At 58.9% G+C, this 21,395-nt stretch overlaps 1 protein-coding gene across 1 annotated transcript in view; it reads left to right on the forward strand.

Annotated features, from left to right (window-relative positions):
- LOC144722805 (F-BAR and double SH3 domains protein 2-like) overlaps positions 1 to 21,395 on the forward strand; it is a 66,691-nt gene that overhangs the window by 14,404 nt on the left and 30,892 nt on the right. The window contains 7 exon segments of the mRNA XM_078601239.1: positions 17,446 to 17,519; positions 18,380 to 18,533; positions 18,897 to 19,033; positions 19,273 to 19,339; positions 19,462 to 19,590; positions 20,502 to 20,624; positions 21,169 to 21,261. Of these exon segments, the coding sequence (XP_078457365.1) occupies positions 17,446 to 17,519; positions 18,380 to 18,533; positions 18,897 to 19,033; positions 19,273 to 19,339; positions 19,462 to 19,590; positions 20,502 to 20,624; positions 21,169 to 21,261 (777 nt within the window).

Here is a 21,395-nt window from a genome sequence, read left to right on the forward strand (position 1 = left end):
AGGGCCATTGTGTGCGCCGGCGTCACGGTCCACGTTTGCCAAATTAGTAAAATAACGCCGCAAGTTACTTAACGTCGCGACCGTCACCCCCAACCGTGAAACGGAGCCTCCTGAGTCCTGAGACTTGGTGAGGCATCCTGGCTGAACAGGCCCCGCTTGGGCCCAGCTCCGCGGCATCGCGGGCCGTCGGTTGGCAGGCCGTGGGTCGCGGGTTGCTGGCGATCAACGTCACCGCTGCCGCTGCTGGTGTTTGTTTAGAGTCGGGGCGAGCGTCGTCGCCCGCCTACTTGCGGTTTCCTCTCCGGAGCGTTCACATCCTGCTGCCACTGCGAGGTGGCGGTGGTCGGGCGGTGTAAGGCAAGGGGCGGAGGGGTGCTTTTAGCAGACGACCGGGTGGTGGCGGCGGTGGTGTACCCCCCTGGTCACGCTGTGTGACGTGTTACCCCTCCTGACATCCTGTGACCTCTGGGCCAGGGGCAGGGTGGGGAGCGCTGCCCTGTGCCTCTCACCCTCGGCTCACCGGCAGCAGCAGCAGCTCACTATCACCGCCCTCCACCTCCCCGCTTCCCTCCCCGTCTCGCCAAACTTTTGTCTTGAAGCGAAGTCCTCCATCGCATCACGCTCACCGCCCCCTTTGTAACAGTAGAGTCGCTGTGCCGAGGTTGGCACAGCCCTGCTCTCTCCCGCTCCCTCGGCCCAGGCTCTGCCAGCGGGGCTGGTGGCGGTTCGCACTTGCAGAGCGTCTCGCGGGTGCAGAGCGTCTCGCGGGTGGCACGGTGGGGCAGCGCGGGACTCACGCCTGCGCCTCGCAGCCAGATGGCCCTGGGTTTGATTCTCGACTCGTGTGGGTTCTTTTAGCTCTCTCTACATGGGTTTCCTCCGGGTTCTCCAATTTCCTCACAGCTATTAAAAAGATATAACTGGTATTGGCCAAAATATTACAATGCTGAAATATTACTCACAAATTAGTCAATTGTGATCACACGCAACATCGCCTCCCTACTGCGGAAACTTGGCAGGACCATCCTGAAAATGAGTCTTGAGAGTCAGCGAGACTTTCCAGGGGGAACAAGTGGAATTATAATAATAATAAACATTTCACCTGGGTTCACCCTTCCATCCAATTTCAAATTTTATGCCAAGCCGTCGATTTTGTACGATAACTCTGGGTAGACTCGTCCCTGCCATAGTAACGTGGAATTTTTGCTCTTGGCTCTGCACGGCGGCTGTAAACGGAGGCCGAGCGCCAATTCCTGCAGCGCCCATTCGAGCCGCAGGAAGTCGCTTGGACCACCGCCTAAACGCTGACGACGATGTCGCCGCTCCGTCTCGGCCACCGCCGGCCACGTTAGAGGCCTGTGTGGCGGACGTGGATGCCACGCGGGATGTTGTTGTTGTCCTAGTTGAGAGGCGTTGGCAGCGCGGGAAGCGCTGCGTGCGCCGATCGGTGTTTACCGCGGGGCTCGCCGCTATTACCCCCGAGTCAGCGAGCGGCAAAAAGGAACAACATCATCAGCAGCAGCGTCAGCGTCATACATCAGCAGCAGCATCAGCAGTAGTATTTATCCTCATCAGCAGCAGAATCATCATCAGCAGCAGTATCATCATCAGCAGCAGAATCATCATGAGTGACACTGGGACAGTGGCATCGCCGAGCGCTGGGACTTTTCCGTTTGTTGTTGCAGAGGTTCGCAATTTGAATCCGGCAGGCCGACCCGGTTATTACTGCGGTTGTCATCATCATCATCAGGCATGGCATCATTACCCACACACGTGGAGCCTTCCCAGCAGAACTCTTTGCTACAGCTGTCCGATCGATGGATTTGCCAGTCATGCCCTGTATTGTCCGGTTCGATGTCCGACGTTTCACCCCGCGTGCTGAGAGTTGCATTACTAGCAGAGGTCGCAACTGGGTACCTGATACCCGTACCCTACCCGATACCCGACTACCCGTACCCGGCTGGGTACGGGTACGGGTACCCGTTTGCGACCCTGGTGCGGCCGGGTACGGGTAGGCCGTGAGTCACCGGTGAGTAACTGTTTGTCACTCATTTCCCAACGTCTTGTCTCTTCTCACAATTCAAGTTCCTAAAATCAACCCACTCGCGCCTGCAACATGGCTTCATCCCAGAGGTCGCAATCAGGTACCCGATACCCGTACCCTACCCGATACCCGGCCGGGTACGGGTAGGGTACGGGTACGGCCGGGTACAGGTACGGGTACCCGTTTGCAACCCTGGTGCGGCCGGGTATGGGTAAGGAATGAAAACCCGTTTGCGACCTCTGATTACTAGAGAGGGGGTGGGGAAGGTTTTGGGATGGGGGGCGTCGAAACGATTGTTCTCCAGTGCGGCGTGGAGTGGGACTTCCCGTGCTGGACGTGTTGTTGCACCACCAGTCAGCTCGATGGTGAAAGCTGCTGACGCTGCTGCTGCTGCTGCTGATATCCCATACCTCCTTTTAGCACGGTTGGCTATGTACGGTGCGAAAGAAGTTTACAATACATACCTAGCACGACTGCTACCTCCCTGACCTGTCCAGTGTGCCACAGAGAATGCCGGGCTCTGATTGGCCTGTTCAGCCATCTGCGCACTCATCAAAACCCAACAAAATGACAAATGTGCCGTGGTCATCATCAACTATGATGGACGAACAAGAGAGAGAGAGACTACCGCTACTCCTGCTGTTCATGATGCTCATTTTACTAATGCTGCTACAGCCGCTCATATCACTCCTAATGCTGCCACTCTTGCTGCTGCTGCTATTGTTACTTTCTGCTCCTATTGTTGCTGCTGCTATTGTTACTGCTGCTATTGTTACTTCTGCTATTGTTGCTGCTGATGCTATTGTTACTGTTGCTATTGCTGCTGCTGCTATTGCTACTGCTGCTGCTGTTGCTGCTGCTACTGCATTGCCCACTCCACGGGAGGGGCGCACTGGTAAACACAGCCACCTGGCACGCACTCCGACCTTCACACGCCGCGGTGCGATGAGCCACGGTGTGGTTCGCAGCTCTACGATGAGCGTCGTAATTGGCGTTCGTGATTGCAATTAGCGACGGCGTTGCCAGGCGGTGTGGTGGCACGGTGAGATGGAGAGCTAACTTAGAAATGATGCGTTGAGGTAGGATTATGGCATGGCGAGGTTGTGTTGGGGTGGTGAGGTGACCGTGTGGTGAGGTTTGGCGGTGACTTTGTGATCTATTGGTAAGAGATGGTGAGGTGGTGCAGTGGCGTTTGGGGTGGTAGCGACGTGGTGAGTTGGCGTGGGCGGGCACAGCGGCGAGTTACGGTGCTGGCGAGGTGCGGTGGCGACTTGGTGAGATTTGCGAACCGACGCGGCGGGGACGGCAGCGCCTCGGCGAGGCGACATGTCGGCGCTTTGGGGGCGGCGGGCGGCAAGGGTGGCAATGTTGGCAAGCCGCCGCCCGCGGCGGTGCGTGCGGTTGCGGCGTGGCGGCGGCGCGCGGTCCATCGGTGCCAGGCCACAATGCCCCGCGTGGAAGATTGATGTGCCGGGGCGTCTCTGCGGCCACGCTCGGCCTGTTCGGGAAGGGCGGCGTGCGGAGGCTCGGCAAGCAAACGTGCGGTGCGGCCACAACGGGCTCGCTCGCTCACAAAGCCGCTCGTAAATAAGTAAACAAACGACCCCGCCGCTCCCACCGCCGCCACCTCCAGCTCCAGAGCGGCACGCAAAATCAAGCGGGGGCCGCCCGGCCGATGGGACCGCGCTCCGCTGGGCCGCCCGGACGTGCGCGCTCCGCGCTGATCCACGATCGCCCTTGGGTCGACCTGCCCGGCGCTGCAGTCGGAGAATCCGTTGAGGGCCCTGGCGGAGTGGTTCAAAGCCCCGCCGGGCCCCCGCCCCCTGGTGAAAGTGGAGACACCGGCGGAGCGAGCGGTGCGAGCGGACATCGCACGCCGTGCCGATTGTTGTGGCTGTCGCGACGCGTCGTACCGTGCACCGCTTTGTCCCTCCGCGTTAAATATTTGATGACGGGAAGGGCGGCAGATCGCGTGCCCGGTGAGAGACGTGTGGGGAGGGGGGTGGGGTGGTAAGCAGTGGTGAGTATTGGTGGGGGGTGGGGGTGTCGGTGTGGAGACGTTCAACGGGTCCGCTCTCCTCCCAGGAGGCAAGGCAATTGCCCCCCCCCCCCCATTCTTGTGTATAATTATAGTAGCATGATGTGTCGTCTTGGCTACCTAACACGCGTCCCCTTGGCTCCGCCACCTACACGGGGACCATCTCGGCTACTCCGAATGGGCCCCCTTGGCTCCTCGACAGGGAGGCGGGACCCCCTTGCCTTCGGGGGTCCCGCGTTTGTAGGAGTATTAATATCTTATTATTTTGATTTCATTGATGTTTTTTTTTCCACGAAGCTAACGCAGAAAGGGGATCTTCACCAGGATACAGAGTGGGTGGAGGCGGGGGGGGGGGTCGCCTCTGTGGTCGAGACTGGACGGACCGAGAGAAGAACCTTGCTGCGAGCTAAGGCAGGGGCGAGAGGGGGAAGCAAGAGATAGGAGGGGGAAGCGGAAAGAAGTGAGAGAGAGAGAGAGAGTTTGTCGAGGAGGAGGTGACTCTAAGCCTGCCTGGCCCAGCTGGGGAAGTCGCGCCCTCGTGTGAGACGATTTGTTAACGGAGCGTTGGGGAGATGGGTGGGGAAGGGGGGGGGTACAGTTGATGACGAGGGCCGATAGGGCCACCGCACCGCCACGGCCGTGCGACGATGCTGAAGCATGGTGACTTCAGCGCGTGCGTGCGGTGTGTGTGACCTTAAAAGGAAAACATAATTTTAAGACGACGTTTCAGGGCAATGATCCTTCTCTATAGCATGAATGGAAAAGATGATTTACCGCTTCGCTACTCCTCCCGACCCAATCGTCTGGCTCATCAGCCACCCCGATGTACAATCACAGCTGCTGCTCTGCATCAACGTCACCCACGTGAGGAAGAAGATAGCATGTATACGAAGAAGGGGTTGTGGGCTCCATAACACCTGGAGCACACAGCCTGGAGCACACAACCTGGAGTGCACGGACTGGAGTGCACGGACTGGAGTGCACGGACTGGAGTGCACGGACTGGAGTGCACGGACTGGAGTGCACGGACTGGAGTGCAGGGACTAGACCACGTGTCCCCTCTAAGTTCATGGCCTCTAGGCGGTGCATGTTGTCGCACAGGCGATGCATGTTGGTGGGGAGGGTTCGTGGTGGCAGACAGAGGCAGACTGGGGTGGAGGGGGGGTACAGAGGAGACGGACGAACAGGTGGGAGGGGGTGCGGTTCCCACGCGCCACAACACAGGCGCGGGTCACGTGATGAACCCCCCCCACCCCACAGATCTCCCGTGGGGGCAGGCGGGGGGAGGTCGGGGGTCAAGGGGGGACGTGCGCGTACTGGTCTGGACGGGAGCGCTGGGAAGGAGAGGAAGATGCAGTGGCAGCAGAGACGGGAAGAGAGCGTGAGGGGAGAGGAAGATGTGATGGGAGGGGACAGGAGGAGGAGGAGAGAGGTTGCTGGGGAGCACGATTATGATAATCGCTCCGCTCCGCGCTTTTGTCTGGTGCGAGCGGCAGATTGAAAGTGGAGTGTGCGTGGGGGGAGGGGTGGGAGCAGGGGAGATGCGCCTTGCCGGAGTGAGCGTGCCTCCTCCTCCGAATCCGCGGTGGTGGCCGCATCGGAACTTGGATGGGCCAACCGCTGGAGCTACGATTGGGCCCATGATTGGTCATGGGGGCGTGAAGCCTCGTGGCGACGAGGTGATGCGCAGAGGGGCTCTGACGGCACCGCTTGCTCGTTACACCGTGAGCCCTTAATCCTTGCCTTCCTCTTTGCCCTTTGACCCCCGGATCTCCAAAGTCTGCGCCCCCCCTTGTGGGGTGGGTGATCTGACCGACAGGGGCCTGCTGATCGATATACGTCAGCCAGTTCAGCGGCATCGCTACAAGCGATCTTTCTGCCGATGAGACGCTGAATGTCGAAACTGGTCCCTGTGCTTTGCTTTCATTGAACCAATGTGGCTGAAATGCACTCTCAGAAGGCCGTACGGCTGATGGGATGTGACAGGAATACTGTTACACTTACTAACGTGGGGGACGAGATGTGGGAAGGTGGCGGCTGTCTTTCAGTGTTTGTGGCGTGTGTGTGTTAGGGGTGCAAGATGCTGCAATCGATGTTGATGCTCAAGGTTCCCACGGTCGTCATCATTGCCTCACCACGTCATCGTTTTTATCCCGATCTGGGCGGCCTGGTGGCCCAGCAGTAACACTCACGCCGTGCAGCAAGAAGCGCCTGGGTTCGATTCCCGCCATAGGCGCATTTCTGGTGTGTTCTGTTGTGGAGGTCGTGTGTTTTCCGCCTGTTCTGCAGAGTGAGATTGAGTGAGTGTGTTGTGGAGGTCGTGTGTTTTCTCCCTGTTCTGCAGTGAGATTGAGTGAGTGTGTTGTGGAGTTGGTGTGTTCTCCCCCTGTTCTGCATGTGTTTCTTCTGGGGTTCTTCCATAGCTATTAAAAAACACCGTACATTATACAGTCTGACGGTGGCCAAAACATCTCTATAGAGAAACATTCACCTGCAAATAACTCAGTTGGGGTCACGGCAGCAGCAGGAGTGACATCGTCACCCTACTGGAAAAAAAACACTTGGGCAGCCCCCTCCTGTAGAAGAGCCCTTAGACTTGCTGTGGCTTTCCTGTGTTCGCAAGCCGAGAAGTAATTGTACAATAGAATGTCCCTGGGTATAAATATTCTGCTGTGTTTTCCATTTGTGCCCCTCCAACAATTGCTTTCTTTTGTTTAGCGGAACCCTCGGCCGTGACTTGTCTGTGTTTTTTGCTCGTGCTTATTTTTAGCCACGCTTTGCTGCCGTCCTTTGTTGAGTTCATATCCTCTCGTTTGTTCGGAACGGTTTTGATGTATGTCTCTATGTATGTATGTTAAACTTCTTTTTCACCGTACGTAGCCAACCGTGCTAATCGTTGGGCCAACCTTGGGCCCAACGATTGGCCCAGCGGTTTAAACCAAAATGCCAACGCTGGCCCAACCGCTCGGTAGATGTCCGTGAGACGGAGCGTTTAGCTGCCAGGCTTGGCGATTGTGCCTCGCTGGAGTTTGGACGGCTGCATCCAACTCTGAATGTCGAGACCCATTCTCGACGATTTGCTTGTGTCCACGCAGTGCTGCTGAAAGTCGTCGCTGCCAGAAGGAAGGCCGCGTGGCTGATGGGATTTGTTTGAGGGGAAAAAAATTGCAGTTCAGGGACAGAAGCTCGAGGGAAGGCGTATCTTTGTCTGCTCGGTCATTTTGTTGTTGCGGATTGTCACGGGCAACGTTGTCACTGGAGGCATTGTCACGGGAGGCATTGTCACGGGAGGCATTGTTACTGGAGGCATTGTCACGGGCAACGTTGTCACGGGAGGCATTGTCACGGGAGGCATTGTCACGGGAGGCATTGTCACGGGAGGCATTGTTACTGGAGGCATTGTCACGGGCAACGTTGTCACGGGAGGCATTGTCACGGGAGGCATTGTCACGGGAGGCATTGTCACGGGAGGCATTGTCACGGGAGGCATTGTCACGGGAGGCATTGTCACGGGAGGCATTGTCACGGGAGGCATTGTCACGGGAGGCATTGTCACTGGAGGCATTGTCACAAGAGGCATTGTCACAGGCAACGTTGCAGTGACAGCAGCAAGAGTGGCAAGGCAGCATTCCATCGGGGTGGGGGGGGGGTCAGGAGCTGTGAATGATTGGAATGTGCGAGGTCGGTCTGAGTAACACCATCGGGGTGCACACACCTAGCAACCTGTCCATACTTCACCTTTCCTTTGTTAATGTTAAACACAAGGTGGCCCTCCCTTCCCTGGGGGACGGGGGGTTGTGATGTGGTGGGGGGGGGGGGCTTGGTGGGGGGGAATCTCCTTGTTTGGGGTGGAGCGGTGGCGCAGTGAATCACCCGCTGCTTCATGAACCACGGCGACCTGAGTTCAATTCCCAGCCACGGCTAACATCAGTGAGACCTGAATTGGTTCAGTCCCCACAACTCCCTCCGTGCCTCCCCCGCCCCATTCACTGACCCGTATCACCGACCGCGTGCTTCACAGACATGCAGGTCTGCACTCGCACAATGCTGCACGCACCTAGGACTTACACTGATACACAGACATTGACGCACGCATAATTACAGTCCTATAGAGACATACAAAGTTCGCGCACCGCGCTATGAACCTGAAAATCCTGAGTTGAATTCCGGTCACGGCTGACATCAGTGCCGAGCGATATCTGAACCGGTCCCACCACGAGTCAACCACTTTCTCTAACCCACACTGACCAGCGTGGTGAAGTATGGTCAAACAAACCCCATGACCGGTTCAGGTTCGCCGCTGGCCCCGGTAACAGTGAAACTTTACGTGAAGCGGCCAGCCCGGCGAGGGCCGCGAGGCGAGGCCTGGGTCCGCAACAAGAGACCACGCCGCTCGCAGAGAAGAGTGCTTCACAGAGACACAAACCGGGCGAGCTGCAGAAGTATTCACGCGCAGGCGACGCGGCGGCGCGTTCGCTGTTTGTTGCAGAAGGTCACGGTTCGAATTCCAGCGGCCGCCCCAATTAATACTGCCGGCGTGAACGCCGTAATAATATCGCTAGCCGCCGGCTTCACTCGCAGTGGACGTTAAAGATCCCGTGGCGTCAATCGCGACAGTCGCCCGTCATTGTGCGAGGCTGTTTACCAGCAGGGCGGGCGGGCGGAGAGTCAGCCTGGGTTGGCCTCCAGTAGCTACGAGGGTGACGTGAGCCCAGCTGCCGGGTGGAAGAGTTTGTTTTGGTTTGTGCACGGCATGACACCTGACCCTACAGTGCTTCCTGCAATACACTCGCACGGACATACCGACCACAACACCACAGACAGACAAAGATCCCACGTATTGCCTTCAACAGGCTTTGAAGAGCAAGTGCTGTTGTCGGGCAACTATGAAGGCCGGCGCGGTACACGAGGGTGTGGATGGCCAGAACCGTGCCTGGCCGCCGTGCTGATGTTTACACACCGCACCAGGTACTCGTGTAAGGTTCAGTCGACCTATAGGAAGGCCATGACCGGTTGACACATTTGTCACTGCTGTTTGTGGTCGTGAACGGGAATCAAATTCGAGTCGCCGGGTGCGTGGATCAATGCGCGAACCATTGCACTCCCACTCCAGCGCACACGCACACACACACTCCGTACGCACACACGCACACACATACAGACACCGCACGCACAAACGCACACACGCGCACACACGTACACACACACACTCCGCACGCACACACGCACACACATACAGACACCGCACGCACACACGCGCACACACGCACACACACACTCCTCACGCACATACGCACACACATACAGACACCGCACGCACACGCACACTCCAGCACAACACTCCACACGCACACACGCACATGTACAGACACCGCACTCGCGTCTTCAGATTGCTGGGTGTGTGGGTGACACTTGTGCACTGTAAAAGGGGCAAGAGCTGAACTCTGGAGAATTTTTTCTGAGAAATTAAAACAAACAAACGCGGAGCAGCCGCGGAGGAAAGCTTCTCGTGAAGGTAATGAAGCCAAGCCCTGGGCCCCGGGGTGGGTGCCACACCAAACACAAAGCTCCCCCGTATAGCCTCAACAGACTCTTGGGACAAGTGTTGCTAGCAAGGGGGTGGGTGGCCGGGTAGCAACCACGCCGGGCTGCCTCTGACCCCAGTGCTGTTTCCACAGCGCACCAGGTACTCCTTTTAAGACTGCGTCGACCTCTGGTGAGGCCCACGACTGGTTCAGTGTCAATGTCCGGGTGCCAGGCTAGGTGCCCATCTGCTTGTCATTCTGGGTGCTAGACTTGGTGCCCAATGGGTGCATTGTGCGAGGTTACTCAGTTGGGAATCTCGCTTGGCACCGAGCACATGACCCAGGTGCCAAGCTGGGTGCCCAATTAAGTTCCGTTCTGGGTGCTCAGCTGGGTAAAGGGATTCCTGAAACCCCGTGCCCTCGCCTCCGGTGCGCTGCCCGCATCACAGAGGCAGGAGGCCACGTGGTGGATACACAGTCCTCTGCTATTTCTGTACGGCAGGGGCTGAGTGATCTCCCTCAGAGCGACCTTGATGACTCACGGCGAGACACAGGCACGGGGAGAGAGAATTCGTTGTTTCGGGGCCGGGGGGGGGGCTGCAGACGAATCCAAGTGGCGATTGTGGGGGGGGGTCCCCCAGGAGTGTGTGGCGCCAGCGCCGAGTCTCCGGGAACCGGTTGGGTGACGTCTCGTGTTGACGGCGGGCGAGATCTGAGCGTGCCGTTCTATCGCACGTGTGCGCGCGTGCTTGTGTGTGTGGGCGTGCGCGTGCGTCCGCGTGCGTGCGTGCGTGTGCGCGTGTGTGCCGTTAATATTTGGTTCAGGTGACCCTTCCAGCCACTCGAGGCGCTACCATCCACCCATAGCTAGTGATAAACTCTGTAACTTGGCATTGGTCAAAACATCCCGCTGCTGAAAAATGACACCGCAACTATTTTTTATTTTACCAGCTAAGGCCCACTGAGATATGTTCCTCTAATTCAGCAGCGACCTGGCCACAAATGATAGCTCAAACAAAGTGGCTGATGATTTGGAAATGTATAGCCGCCAAACACTCTTAAACGCAACATCGGCCCCTTTCCTGCGAAAACCTGGCAGGACCCTCGTTGGTGAAGCAACGCGAGTGACAATGCCTGCGACGCAGTCCCTCAAGTGGCTTGGCCTTGCCCCGCCGTCCCCAGGCAGCACCGTGGGTGACAATGCCCCGGCCACGCGTGGTGGAGCCGGGCGGGCTCTCGGCGCCACCGCAGGGCCCCACGCACTGGCAGCTCCAACCCAGCCCCGGTTTCATTTCCCCGTGCATTACCTCCCTCCGCCTCGCCTCGGCCTGCAAGTGATATGGCAGCGGTTACTGTGGCGATTGGGCTGCGCCAAGTAAGGGGTGAGGCTTCGTGTGGGGGGTGGGGGGCGTGAGATTTTGCTGTTGCGCGCAAACACGAAGATCTTTTTCACCTGCCACACGCCCTCGGCTGTGAGTGGGGTCCAGGCAGGACACGGCACGGTCGGGGAGGCACGGCGGGCGACCGTCAGGAACGACAGTGGAGAGATATCCGAGGAACGGAACCGCGTGCGTGTGCTCCGTGGATGAGTACGTTGCGAGGTGGTGGCGTCTTGGGGAGGCCTTCATCCAGCAGTGGATTGCCCGTGGCTTCTGCTGATGATTATAATAATTCACACACTCACTCTGTTAGTGATGACGGGGGGCAGTGGGGGTTGAGGGGTAGTTTGTTCCGGCCCTCTGTCCCGCCCCCCTCCTGGCTCCGCCTTCTCCGTTGGATGTCTTCTAGGTTCACCGCCGGAACGTTGCAGGTCAACAGCGCCACCACCACCACTGCGGTGGTGGCGGCGGCGGTGGCGACGGCGGTGGTGGTGGTTGTGGTTTTAATTAGGGGAGGAAGAAAGAAAAAGTTCTCTGTGGTTTCGGTTCTTGCGGCGCGCGGCGCCAGATGGGAGGAATTAGAGGCCACTCGGCTCGTGAGGGCTCCACTCGCCCCACTTGGGGCCAAACACTCCTCCTTACTGTGGACCAAACACTCCTCCCTGCTCCAGGCCAAACACTCCTCCCCACTCCGGGCCAAACACTCCTCCCTGCTCCAGGCCAAACACTCCTCCCTGCTGCAGGCCAAACACTCCTCCCCACTCCGGGCCAAACACTCCTCCCTGCTCCGGGACAAACACTCCTCCCCGCTCCGGGCCAAACACTCCTCCCTGCTCCGGGCCAAACACTCCTCCCTGCTCCGGGCCAAGCACTCCTCCCCACTCCGGGCCAAACACTCCTCCCTGCTCCGGGACAAACACTCCTCCCCGCTCCGGGCCAAACACTCCTCCTTGCTCCGGGACAAACACTCCTCCCCGCTCCGGGCCAAACACTCCTCCTTGCTCCGGGACAAACACTTGATCATTTGCTCACTCGCCCACTCCCTGATGCCAGGGAGAATTCCCTGTGATGTATCATGCATCCCTCCTTGTCACTCCAATGGTTCCTGTTTCCGTGAATTTCACTCATTGATTCTTCCACCCGTGTTGAGGACTCGGTCCTCAGTTGACCCCCCCACCGACCACGTGGCCCCCCTCCGGAGTCGCCGCTAGTGAGTACACGTTCCGTGCACGTGAGCGTGCGGTTTTGAGTCGGACTCGTGATAGAGTACAGATGGGAGGAGCAGGCAGCCGCCCCCCCGCCCCCCCCCCCCCAAAGGTTCCTGGAGGCCTGGGGTAAAATGCCACGTGGGTGCCTCCCCCTGGCCCCCTTCCCCCCTGTCGGTGGTGGTGGTGGTGGCGAATGTGCACACTGGCGAATGCACCAACCGGAGGGCAGCGAGGCGGTTGGTGGATCACATAAGTGTTGGAACTCCCTCCCCCGTGGGCGTCGAGGTGCTGAACCCTGGCTCTCCAAGAGAAGGCGGTACAGCAAGTGGATTCCTATCCATCTCTGTAATATTCATCTCGGTTACTGGACCAGCCACCTGGAACGCTCTCCCACTGCACACACGCAGCATCCAAGCACCGTCCACCTTTAAGGGACAGCTCAAGACTTTCACCCGTCCAGACTCTCACCTGGTTCAGTCTCTCACCTGGTTCAGTCTCTCACCTGTCCAGTCTCTCACCTGGTTCAGTCTCTCACCTGGCTCAGTCTCTCACCTGGCTCAGTCTCTCACCTGGTTCAGTCTCTCACCTGTTCAGGCCCTCACCTGTTCAGTCTCTCACCTGTTCAGGCTCTCACCTGTTCAGGCTCTCACCTGTTCAGGCCCTCATCTGTTCAGGCCCTCACCTGTTCAGTCTCTCACCTGTTCAGTCTCTCACCTGGCTCAGTCTCTCACCTGTTCAGGCCCTCACCTGTTCAGGCCCTCACCTGTTCAGGCTCTCACCTGTTCAGTCTCTCACCTGGTTCAGTCTTTCACCTGGTTCAGTCTCTCACCTGGCTCAGTCTCTCACCTGGCTCAGTCTCTCACCTGGTTCAGTCTCTCACCTGTTCAGTCTCTCACCTGTTCAGGCTCTCACCTGTTCAGGCTCTCACCTGTTCAGGCCCTCACCTGTTCAGTCTCTCACCTGGTTCAGTCTCTCACCTGGTTCAGTCTCTCACCTGGCTCAGTCTCTCACCTGGCTCAGTCTCTCACCTGGTTCAGTCTCTCACCTGTTCAGTCTCTCACCTGTTCAGGCTCTCACCTGTTCAGGCTCTCACCTGTTCAGGCCCTCACCTGTTCAGGCTCTGGCTTCGGACCGCCGAGTTCTCGATCGAACATCACGTCCGATTCGCGAGATGACGCGTGCGTGATGCATTGTTTATTGTTATTGTTATAATTTTATATATCAATTCCATTCGGGCTCTGTGGGCCATGTATCTGACCAGTGGTTCAGAGTTGTGTGTGCCATGCACCAGGGGGGTTGTGTGCCCGAGGATCGAGTGATGAGAGTGGCAGAAGTTTAAATGCTGTGTGGGCCGTGTGCCTGAACCCGTGTGTCAGGAATTTGGTAAAATAAGTCGCCACAAATGATTCGCTTAGATTCCATACAGCAATCATCGCCCCCTATGGCGGAACCTTGGCAGGACCCGTCTGAAAAGGAGTATTGAGACTCAGTGATGCTTTCCTGGGTAAACAAACATAATTATAATATAATTTAAAACATTGTCATGTGTTACGGTCATATGATTCATTTGGCAGGCTCATGTGGTCATTGTGAGGTTCATGTGGTCATTGTGAGGCTCATGTGGTCAGTGTGAGGTTCACGTGACCAGTGTGAGGATCATGTGGTCATTGTGAGGTTCATGTGGTCAGTGTGCATATCACAGTCTCGTGGCTCATAGCGACTCATCCCTTGGGAAGTCCCACGTGTGTCCTAGCATCTCCCCTAGCACCCCCCTTTCTCCCCACATCTCCCTATGCCCCCCTCTCCCTGCATCTTCCCATCCCATCTTTCCCGTGCCCCCCCACGCGCCCCCCCCCCACGCGTCTCCCCCCACGCGTCTCCCCCCACGCGTCTCCCCCCACGCGTCTCCCCCCACGTGCCCCCCCCCCCCACGCGTCTCCCCCCACGCGTCTCCCAGGTGAGGGTGGAGGTGTGAGAGACCAGAGTGCGCCACGTTCCCAGGCGCCGGCACCGCCGTCACGCACGGCGGTGCCCGCCAGGCCCGGGCGGTGAGCGCTGCCACCGCCGCCACCGCCCTGGTGGGGGCGGGGGGGGGGCGTCATCCTCCACTTCCTCCCGGGAATCCGCGTGGCCAGGAGCTCCTGCGGAGGTCTCGGCGCACAGCGCGCCGGCGGGCGGCAGAGCCAAATCGCGATTCGGTGCGGTGGTGGTGGTGGTGCGGTGACATCACCGGCACCACCACCACCACCGCCGCTGCCGCACCACCTCCCACGTCCGCACAGTGGGCACGGGCAGGGTGGCGCAGTTGGGGACGCGTGTACCCAGCAGCAAGAAGAGCATGGGCTTCACTCCTGGCCCGTGTGTGTGAGTGTGTGCACACGTCAATTCCCATGGATCGCTAGCCCTTAGATTCACTTACTATGGTGGGGGGGGGGGGTTTCACTGAGTGGTAAACATTAGCCTCCTATCGTTGCTCGGCAAACTCAAAGGTTGTTGGTGGCTGTTGGGTGCCGCCGTTACGGTCCGCTTTTTCCAATTTCGAAAAAATGACTCGCGCGTCGCTCCATGGGATTCCTGCACAGGACGCATGGCACCACCGCCCCCGCTGGGACGCAGCTGCAGCAGCAGCAGCGCCTTCCGTGGCGGTGTCGCCGCACCGCACTATGAGAACGATCGCGCCACGAGAAGAGGGGTTTGGGGGGGTGGGGGGTAACGAGGGACGATGGAGAGGGCGGAATGTTGCCCACAGATGGGTTTCACTCTCCTGACTCCCCCCCCATCCTCCCGCCCCCCCCGCCGACTCCGTCCGCTAGAAACTAAGACCCGACAGGAAGCGGGGATGGTGCGGAGGAATGCTCGTGTTTGTGAGCGGGCGAGCGAGCATCTGCCAGATTCTTCTGAGCCAGAAGTCTCATTCTTGCGTTGGCGTCGGCTGTTTGAAACTATTCTCTCCATGTGCTTGATGTCTCTTCTGGAGTCACGTGCTCGGTGTTTACATAGCGAGTGACAGACTTGCACAGAGACCCGGAGACTCACTTAGACACCCGTAGACTTACATTTGCGTACATGATCCGTAGATTAACGTACAGACACTCACATGATGCTCTAGCTCTCTGTGGGAGTGTGGTTCTCTCCCAATGCCAGTTTGTGGGCCTCTAATCTCTTCTCGACACGAGCCCAACCCCTCCAAGTCTCTTCTCGCTGTCCTTCTTGGGGTTATCGGTCACAATTCAGGCCAGCGACGCGTCACCGTGCCTTTGTCACAACAGCGGCTGCTGCGTTTGTGCGTGTGGGGGAGCGGTAGCGTAGTGGTAAGCCCACAGCACCGGGAAGAGAAATCGGCGGGGTGTGGTACAGGCCACTGCACCCCCTCATCCGTGGATCGTTCCGGCCTTCATAGGCGCTCGCTCATGGCACTGTGCCCAACAACCTGTGCAGGCTCCCCGGGGTATCTTTGTGTTTGTGTGTGTATTGTACGCGTGTCTCTTGGGCCGTACAGTGCGCACTTTACAGGGCTTGGCGGTGCACGCCCGCGGAGCTAATCGGGGACTCCTTCAATACCTCCTTAATTGAGTTGTACTGGGGGGGGGGGGGCTCGTGGAGAATGCAGTGTTAAAGGTTAATGGGGCCACCCCCCCCCTCCACCCCCATGCGTCCCTCCGTCTGTCCGTGTGAGCCCTCACCGATGGCCTCACGAGGGCTCGAGTGCGAGTTCGTCCTTGGCTGCTACTGCCCACTAGGACCGCTCCTCGTGACACGCGTGACCGGCAGTGGGCCATCGCGACCTCGACAACGGCCAGCCAGGCGTGGTGCTCGTTGCCACCGGGCCTTTCGATTCGAACCCTTCGTCGAACCCCGATGGGTCTCTGTGTTGCGTTTCGCGTGTGCGATGTGTGCGTGTGTTGAGGAGCGGTGGCACAGTGGTTAGCGCACTGCGCCATGAACCCCACGCCCCGAGGTCGATTCCCACCAGTTCGTGGAGCCCTGGCGTGGGCCCTGTGCCACCAGCAGCAGCAGCGGCAGCGGGCGCCTTGGCCAGTCGTTACGGAGGCCTCCCACACGGAAGCTCGACTGGCCCCCCCATCCGAGAGGAGCCGGTAGGCTCCTCCCGCTCATGGCCAACATCGGTGACGAATATCTGAACCCCTCCTGGGCCTCCTCTAGGTCAACTCCACCTCAAATGAGACACCCGATGGCGCGTGTGTGTGGGTGTAAAACATCAGCACTGGGAAGACAAAAGTGGCTGGGCGTGGTTCTGGCCACCCACCTCTTCCTGTTCCGTGTCAACCTTCAAATTCGCTCACGAGTAACACTTGTCCCAAGAGTCTGTTCAAGGCTATACGGGTGATCTGTGTCTGTGTTTGATGTGGAACCCACCCAGCCTGCATAGGCTATGGAGGTGGGGGGGTGATCTTTGTGTTTGGTGTGATGTGTGCAGCTGTCACACGGGCCGTGATGATGATGGCTGTAATCCGGTTGTTTAGGGCACGCAGGTGTCACTCAACTCTGGGGTTAATGGGGGAACCTGGAATGCCCCTCCCCCCACACAGCAATTCGTGGTTTGAACATTTATCCTGTTTCTATGTATTTACAATTGACATATTGGGCACATCTCGTTTGCAAGGGTTTCTAGATTTTATTTGAGAATTTATTTAAAAAAAATTCTTCTTTGCGTTGTTTCTCAATATATTTCCTATAATAATGTTCGCTTGTGACACCGCTCCACTGCCGCGTGGTCGTCGCCCTCTGCAAGAAAGAGAGATGGGCCGACTCAGAGGTGCCATGAGGACGAGGAACCACAGAGAAGCAGGAAGGCAGCAGCCAGCAATTACCCGAGCTTTGCAGTTCTCTACGTATCAAGGTGTTAGTGGGCAATTCATGTGTGGGAAGGAACCGGTGTGACCGGGGAGATTCCACGGCGCCCACCGGGAAGGAGTTTCACAACAATTGTGTCATCCTCCAGGCTGTTCACAATGCTCAACACATTTTTTTATGTTATGAGCATATACTTTGCATATTCTTTGCATCGTCATTAATAATTGATTCGCTCACCCAAGATCCTACGGGTGTGTTGTCACCTTAAGGTCCGATTTGTATTTGAGGACTTGTTGCGCACCTAATTCTTGACGTGTCTGTATCTGTCGCACACACACACTCGCACGCATACATACACACACGCATACACACACGCATACACACACGCATACACACACGTACACACACGTACACACACGTACACAAATGTGTGCAGGGCCTGCAGAAGCTGTCCTCGCAGTTCCTTCGGAGAGAGTGGAGCGTGCAAGAACCGGAGGGAGGGAACAATAGGTACACACACGCACACTCGCACACGCACTTGTACGCGCACTCACACACGCGGACTCACACACGCACTCGCACACTCATGAGCACACTCACACACACACGCACTCACACACGCACACGCACTCACACACACACTCACACATGCGCACTCACACACGCACTCACACACGCACTCACACTCACACACGTGCACAAGAACACTCGCAAACACTTGCGTGCATATACACCCATACGTACGCCCTGCTCTCGCACACACACACGCTATACGTACATGTGCCTACACACACACACTATATGTACATGTGCCTACACACACACACGCGCGCCTACAATAACAACAGCCGCCACTAAGTGCTGCTGATGTCACCACAGCACTTGTGGAAGGGGACAGACCCAGGTGGCATGGGTTGACTGATTGAGAAGGGTGGCAGATGCACCACCTGTGCTTCCCACTGTGCCACGTGTGCACACACACACACACACACGTACACACACAGGTGTGCATGGTGTCGTGTGATGACGGTGGTGAGTGGGGATGGTGTGCGGGTGATGAGTGATTGCCCGTGATGGTGGCGGTGTGTCGTCGTGGTGTTACCCTGCCCGTGGTGGTGGTGGCGCATGGGTGGTATGCCCTTGACGTGCGGTGTTAACATCGTCCCTGTGCCGAGTCGCCGGGAACTCGGCGTGGGACTTCCGTCCCCGCACGCCCCCCTCTCTGTTTAGCGGCGCTCACGCGGTGCCATGCGACCGAACCCGGTGGCGCGTGGCGGCGTACAGCGCGGCGCGCGACGGATCGCGGCGCCACGCGCGGCCGCCCGTAACTCGGCGCGTGGTGACCATCGCCCCCCTCCGTGTCCCCCCAGCGGCAGCAGGAGCGCGTTCGCCGTGTGGCGCCTCGTGCTGCTCGGCACGCTGCAGGCCGCCAACAGCCGCCTCGTGGCGGCCGAGAGCTACCGGAGCCGCGTGGCCGAGCCGGCCAAGGCGGCGCGGGCGGCGCGCGACGCACAGCTCAAGAAGGTGCGGCGAGACGCGGGACCCCCTCCCCCGCTCCCCCTCTCCCCGGGCACCCACACGGGGCACCCGCACTGCTCGCCCATTGCTTGTGTAGCCCGATGATCGCCCACGGTCACCAAACCTGACCAATGTGTGATTGTCCGTGGGTGTGTGTCCATGTGTCCGTGTGTGTCTGTACGTGTCCATGTATGTGTGTCCCATGTCAATGTATGTGTGTCCCACGTGTCCGTGTGTGCCTGTGTGGCCTGTGTGTTTGTTCACGTCCGTGTGTCCACGTGCATGTGTCTGTGCATTTGTGCCATTATGTGTCCCCGTTTGTGTCCCCGTGTCCCCTCCCTCGGTGTGTATCCCCGTGTGTCCCCGCAGTGCTCGGACCGTCTGGTGACTCTGCAGGCTGAGCTCGCCGACACGGTGAAGGAGCTGGAGAAAGCCAAGAAGAGATTCTCTGAGCTGGAGCGAATGGCCAATCAGACGCGAGGAAAGAGTGGGGACACCGAGAGCTGGTAGGACAGGGAGATGGGGACATGGGGACACGGGGAGATGGAGGACACGGGGACATGAGGACACGGGAAGATGGGGAGATGGGGACACGGGGAGATGTGGAGATTGGGAGATGGGGACACGGGGAGACAAAAACATGATTACACGGGCACAAGGAGACACACGAACACGGGGACACAGGGCACACGGGGACAAGGTGGCTGGAGCAGCGTGTGACACGCGTGTGCGCTGGGTTCTCCAGGCTCAAGCGGAGCGAGTTCAGCAGCCTCTTCCACTCCAAGGCGAGCCTGCAGAAAGCCAACGCCAGGGTGAGTCCGCCTGCACCGTCACTGGCGCCAGCGCCACGATTGTGGTGTTTGTGATGTGGTGTTGGTCGTCGCCCGCGTCGTGACGTTGACCGCGGCGTGGCGGTGTCGCGCTTGCCCACCAGATGGCGGCGAGGCGGAAGGAGTGCCACGTGAAGCTGCGGCAGGCGCGGAACGAGTACGTGATAAGCGTGGCGGGCGCCAACGCTCACCAGCAGCGCCACGCCAGCACCGACATCCCCGCGCTGCTCTCGGTATGCGCCACAAATTCTCCCTCCCTCTCCTCTACACGACCTCTCCCTCAACCCTCCACAGTCTCCCTAAACTCGCGATCAAACTCTCCACAAACTCTCCACGAACTCTCCACGGCCGCCACCCTCGGCGGCGTAGCCCGGTTGGTGCGGGGGGGCACCCTGTTGCCGTCGCCCCGCCTGGGCACTCGGGAGCCGCGCCACCCCGCGGGCTTTACGGGCCACGGGCCGCCAGCGCCGCGATCCGGGCGGCGTCGAGTTGACCCGCCACGGCCGTGCCCCGCTGCGGGCGGCGTCCGCTGGTGCGGTGTCGCCACCCAGTGGCCGGTCGGCGGTGAGCGTCGCGGCCAAGCCCACGCGGCCGCAGCCCGGATGGCGGCCCGGGGGGAGGACGGTCGAGAAAGGTGACGCGACGATGAACATAACCGCCGAGTGTGGCTCTGTGCGGCGCCAGCGCTGGGGAGACAAAGGTGGCCGGGTGTAGGTGCTTGCACCACACTGGCCTCGTGCGCCTTGCCGGTCTTCTTGGGTACTCGAGCTATCTGGTGACACTGACGCTGTTGTTGTGATGGCTGTGGTGCAAGCGCACAAATAACACGTTTGTCAATAATACAACCCTGTGGCCTTAAAGATATATAATAGATGACGATTTGGGCCACGGCCTTTCGTCATGGCACATAAATAAGAGTGCGAGAACAGCACTCGCCCCAGCAGCACTGTTGGGGTGACACGGCCCCCCCTCTCGCTGTGAGTGCGAGGAGCGGATACCGCGCGGTAGCGGTGGCACAGCATCGCGAGTTAACGTCTTTACGATGATTATTGCCTGTGTGTGTGCACGTGTGTGTGCACGTGTGTGTGTGCACGTGTGTGTGCACGTGTGTGTGTGTGCACGTGCGTGCGTGTGCGCGCTGCAGGCTCTGGATGGCGACGTCTACGAGCGGCTGTGCGAGTATTTCTGCGTGCTGGGCCAGACGGAGCTCGAGTCGTGCCAGAGCACGCAGGAGCCCTTCGTGGCCCTGCTGCAGGCCGCACACGGGGTACGCACACTGGCACGTGGGGAGCGGGGGTGCAGTGGTCAGTGCACCGCGCTACGAACCTGGCGACCCACGTTCGATTCCCGCTCGTGGCCACCATCGGTGACAATTATTTGAACTGGTCCGGGGCCTCCCTCAGTTAATTTCAGCCTTAAATGAGGACCTGTTGCGTTGTGTAAACATTTCCACTGGGGAGACAAAGGTGGCCGTTCTACACCTTTGTCTCTCCAGTGCTTTTTTAAGGCTGAGCTGACCTCGGGGAAGACCAGAAACCTGTTCAAATATTTGCCACTAATGTTAGCCATGAGCGAGAATCAAAATTGGTTCGATGGATTCATAGCGCAGTGCACTAACCACTGCACGCACACAGACGCACGCACGCGCAAGTGCGGTCACGTATGCACACGCACACACGCATGCGCACGGTCGTGCTGTACGTGTGTTGCACGAGTTCCGTATACGTACTGGGCGTGCCGTGCTCTGCGCGAGGCGGTGTGCTGTCTGTGTATGGAGCGCTGTCCCGAGCGTGCCGTGCGTGCCGCCGTAGGTGTCTCGCGAGCACGACCTGCAGCTCTTCCTGCGCGAGAACGCGGTGGTGATGGAGCTGCCGCCCTTCTGCGCGCACACCGGCGACGACGCCGTGAGTCCCTCTCCCGTGCTCCATCCGCTGCCACGCGAAGGCCCACGCGGGCCGTCGCCGCGCGAAGGCCCACGCGGGCCGTCGCCGCCTCTCGCGGTCCTCGTTGCCTCCGTGCACGGGTCGATTCCACCGCT

Source organism: Lampetra planeri, chromosome 15 (genome assembly GCF_965212315.1).
Source record: "Lampetra planeri chromosome 15, kcLamPlan1.2.h2, whole genome shotgun sequence".
In the NCBI taxonomy this organism is placed as follows: Eukaryota; Metazoa; Chordata; class Hyperoartia; order Petromyzontiformes; family Petromyzontidae; genus Lampetra; species Lampetra planeri.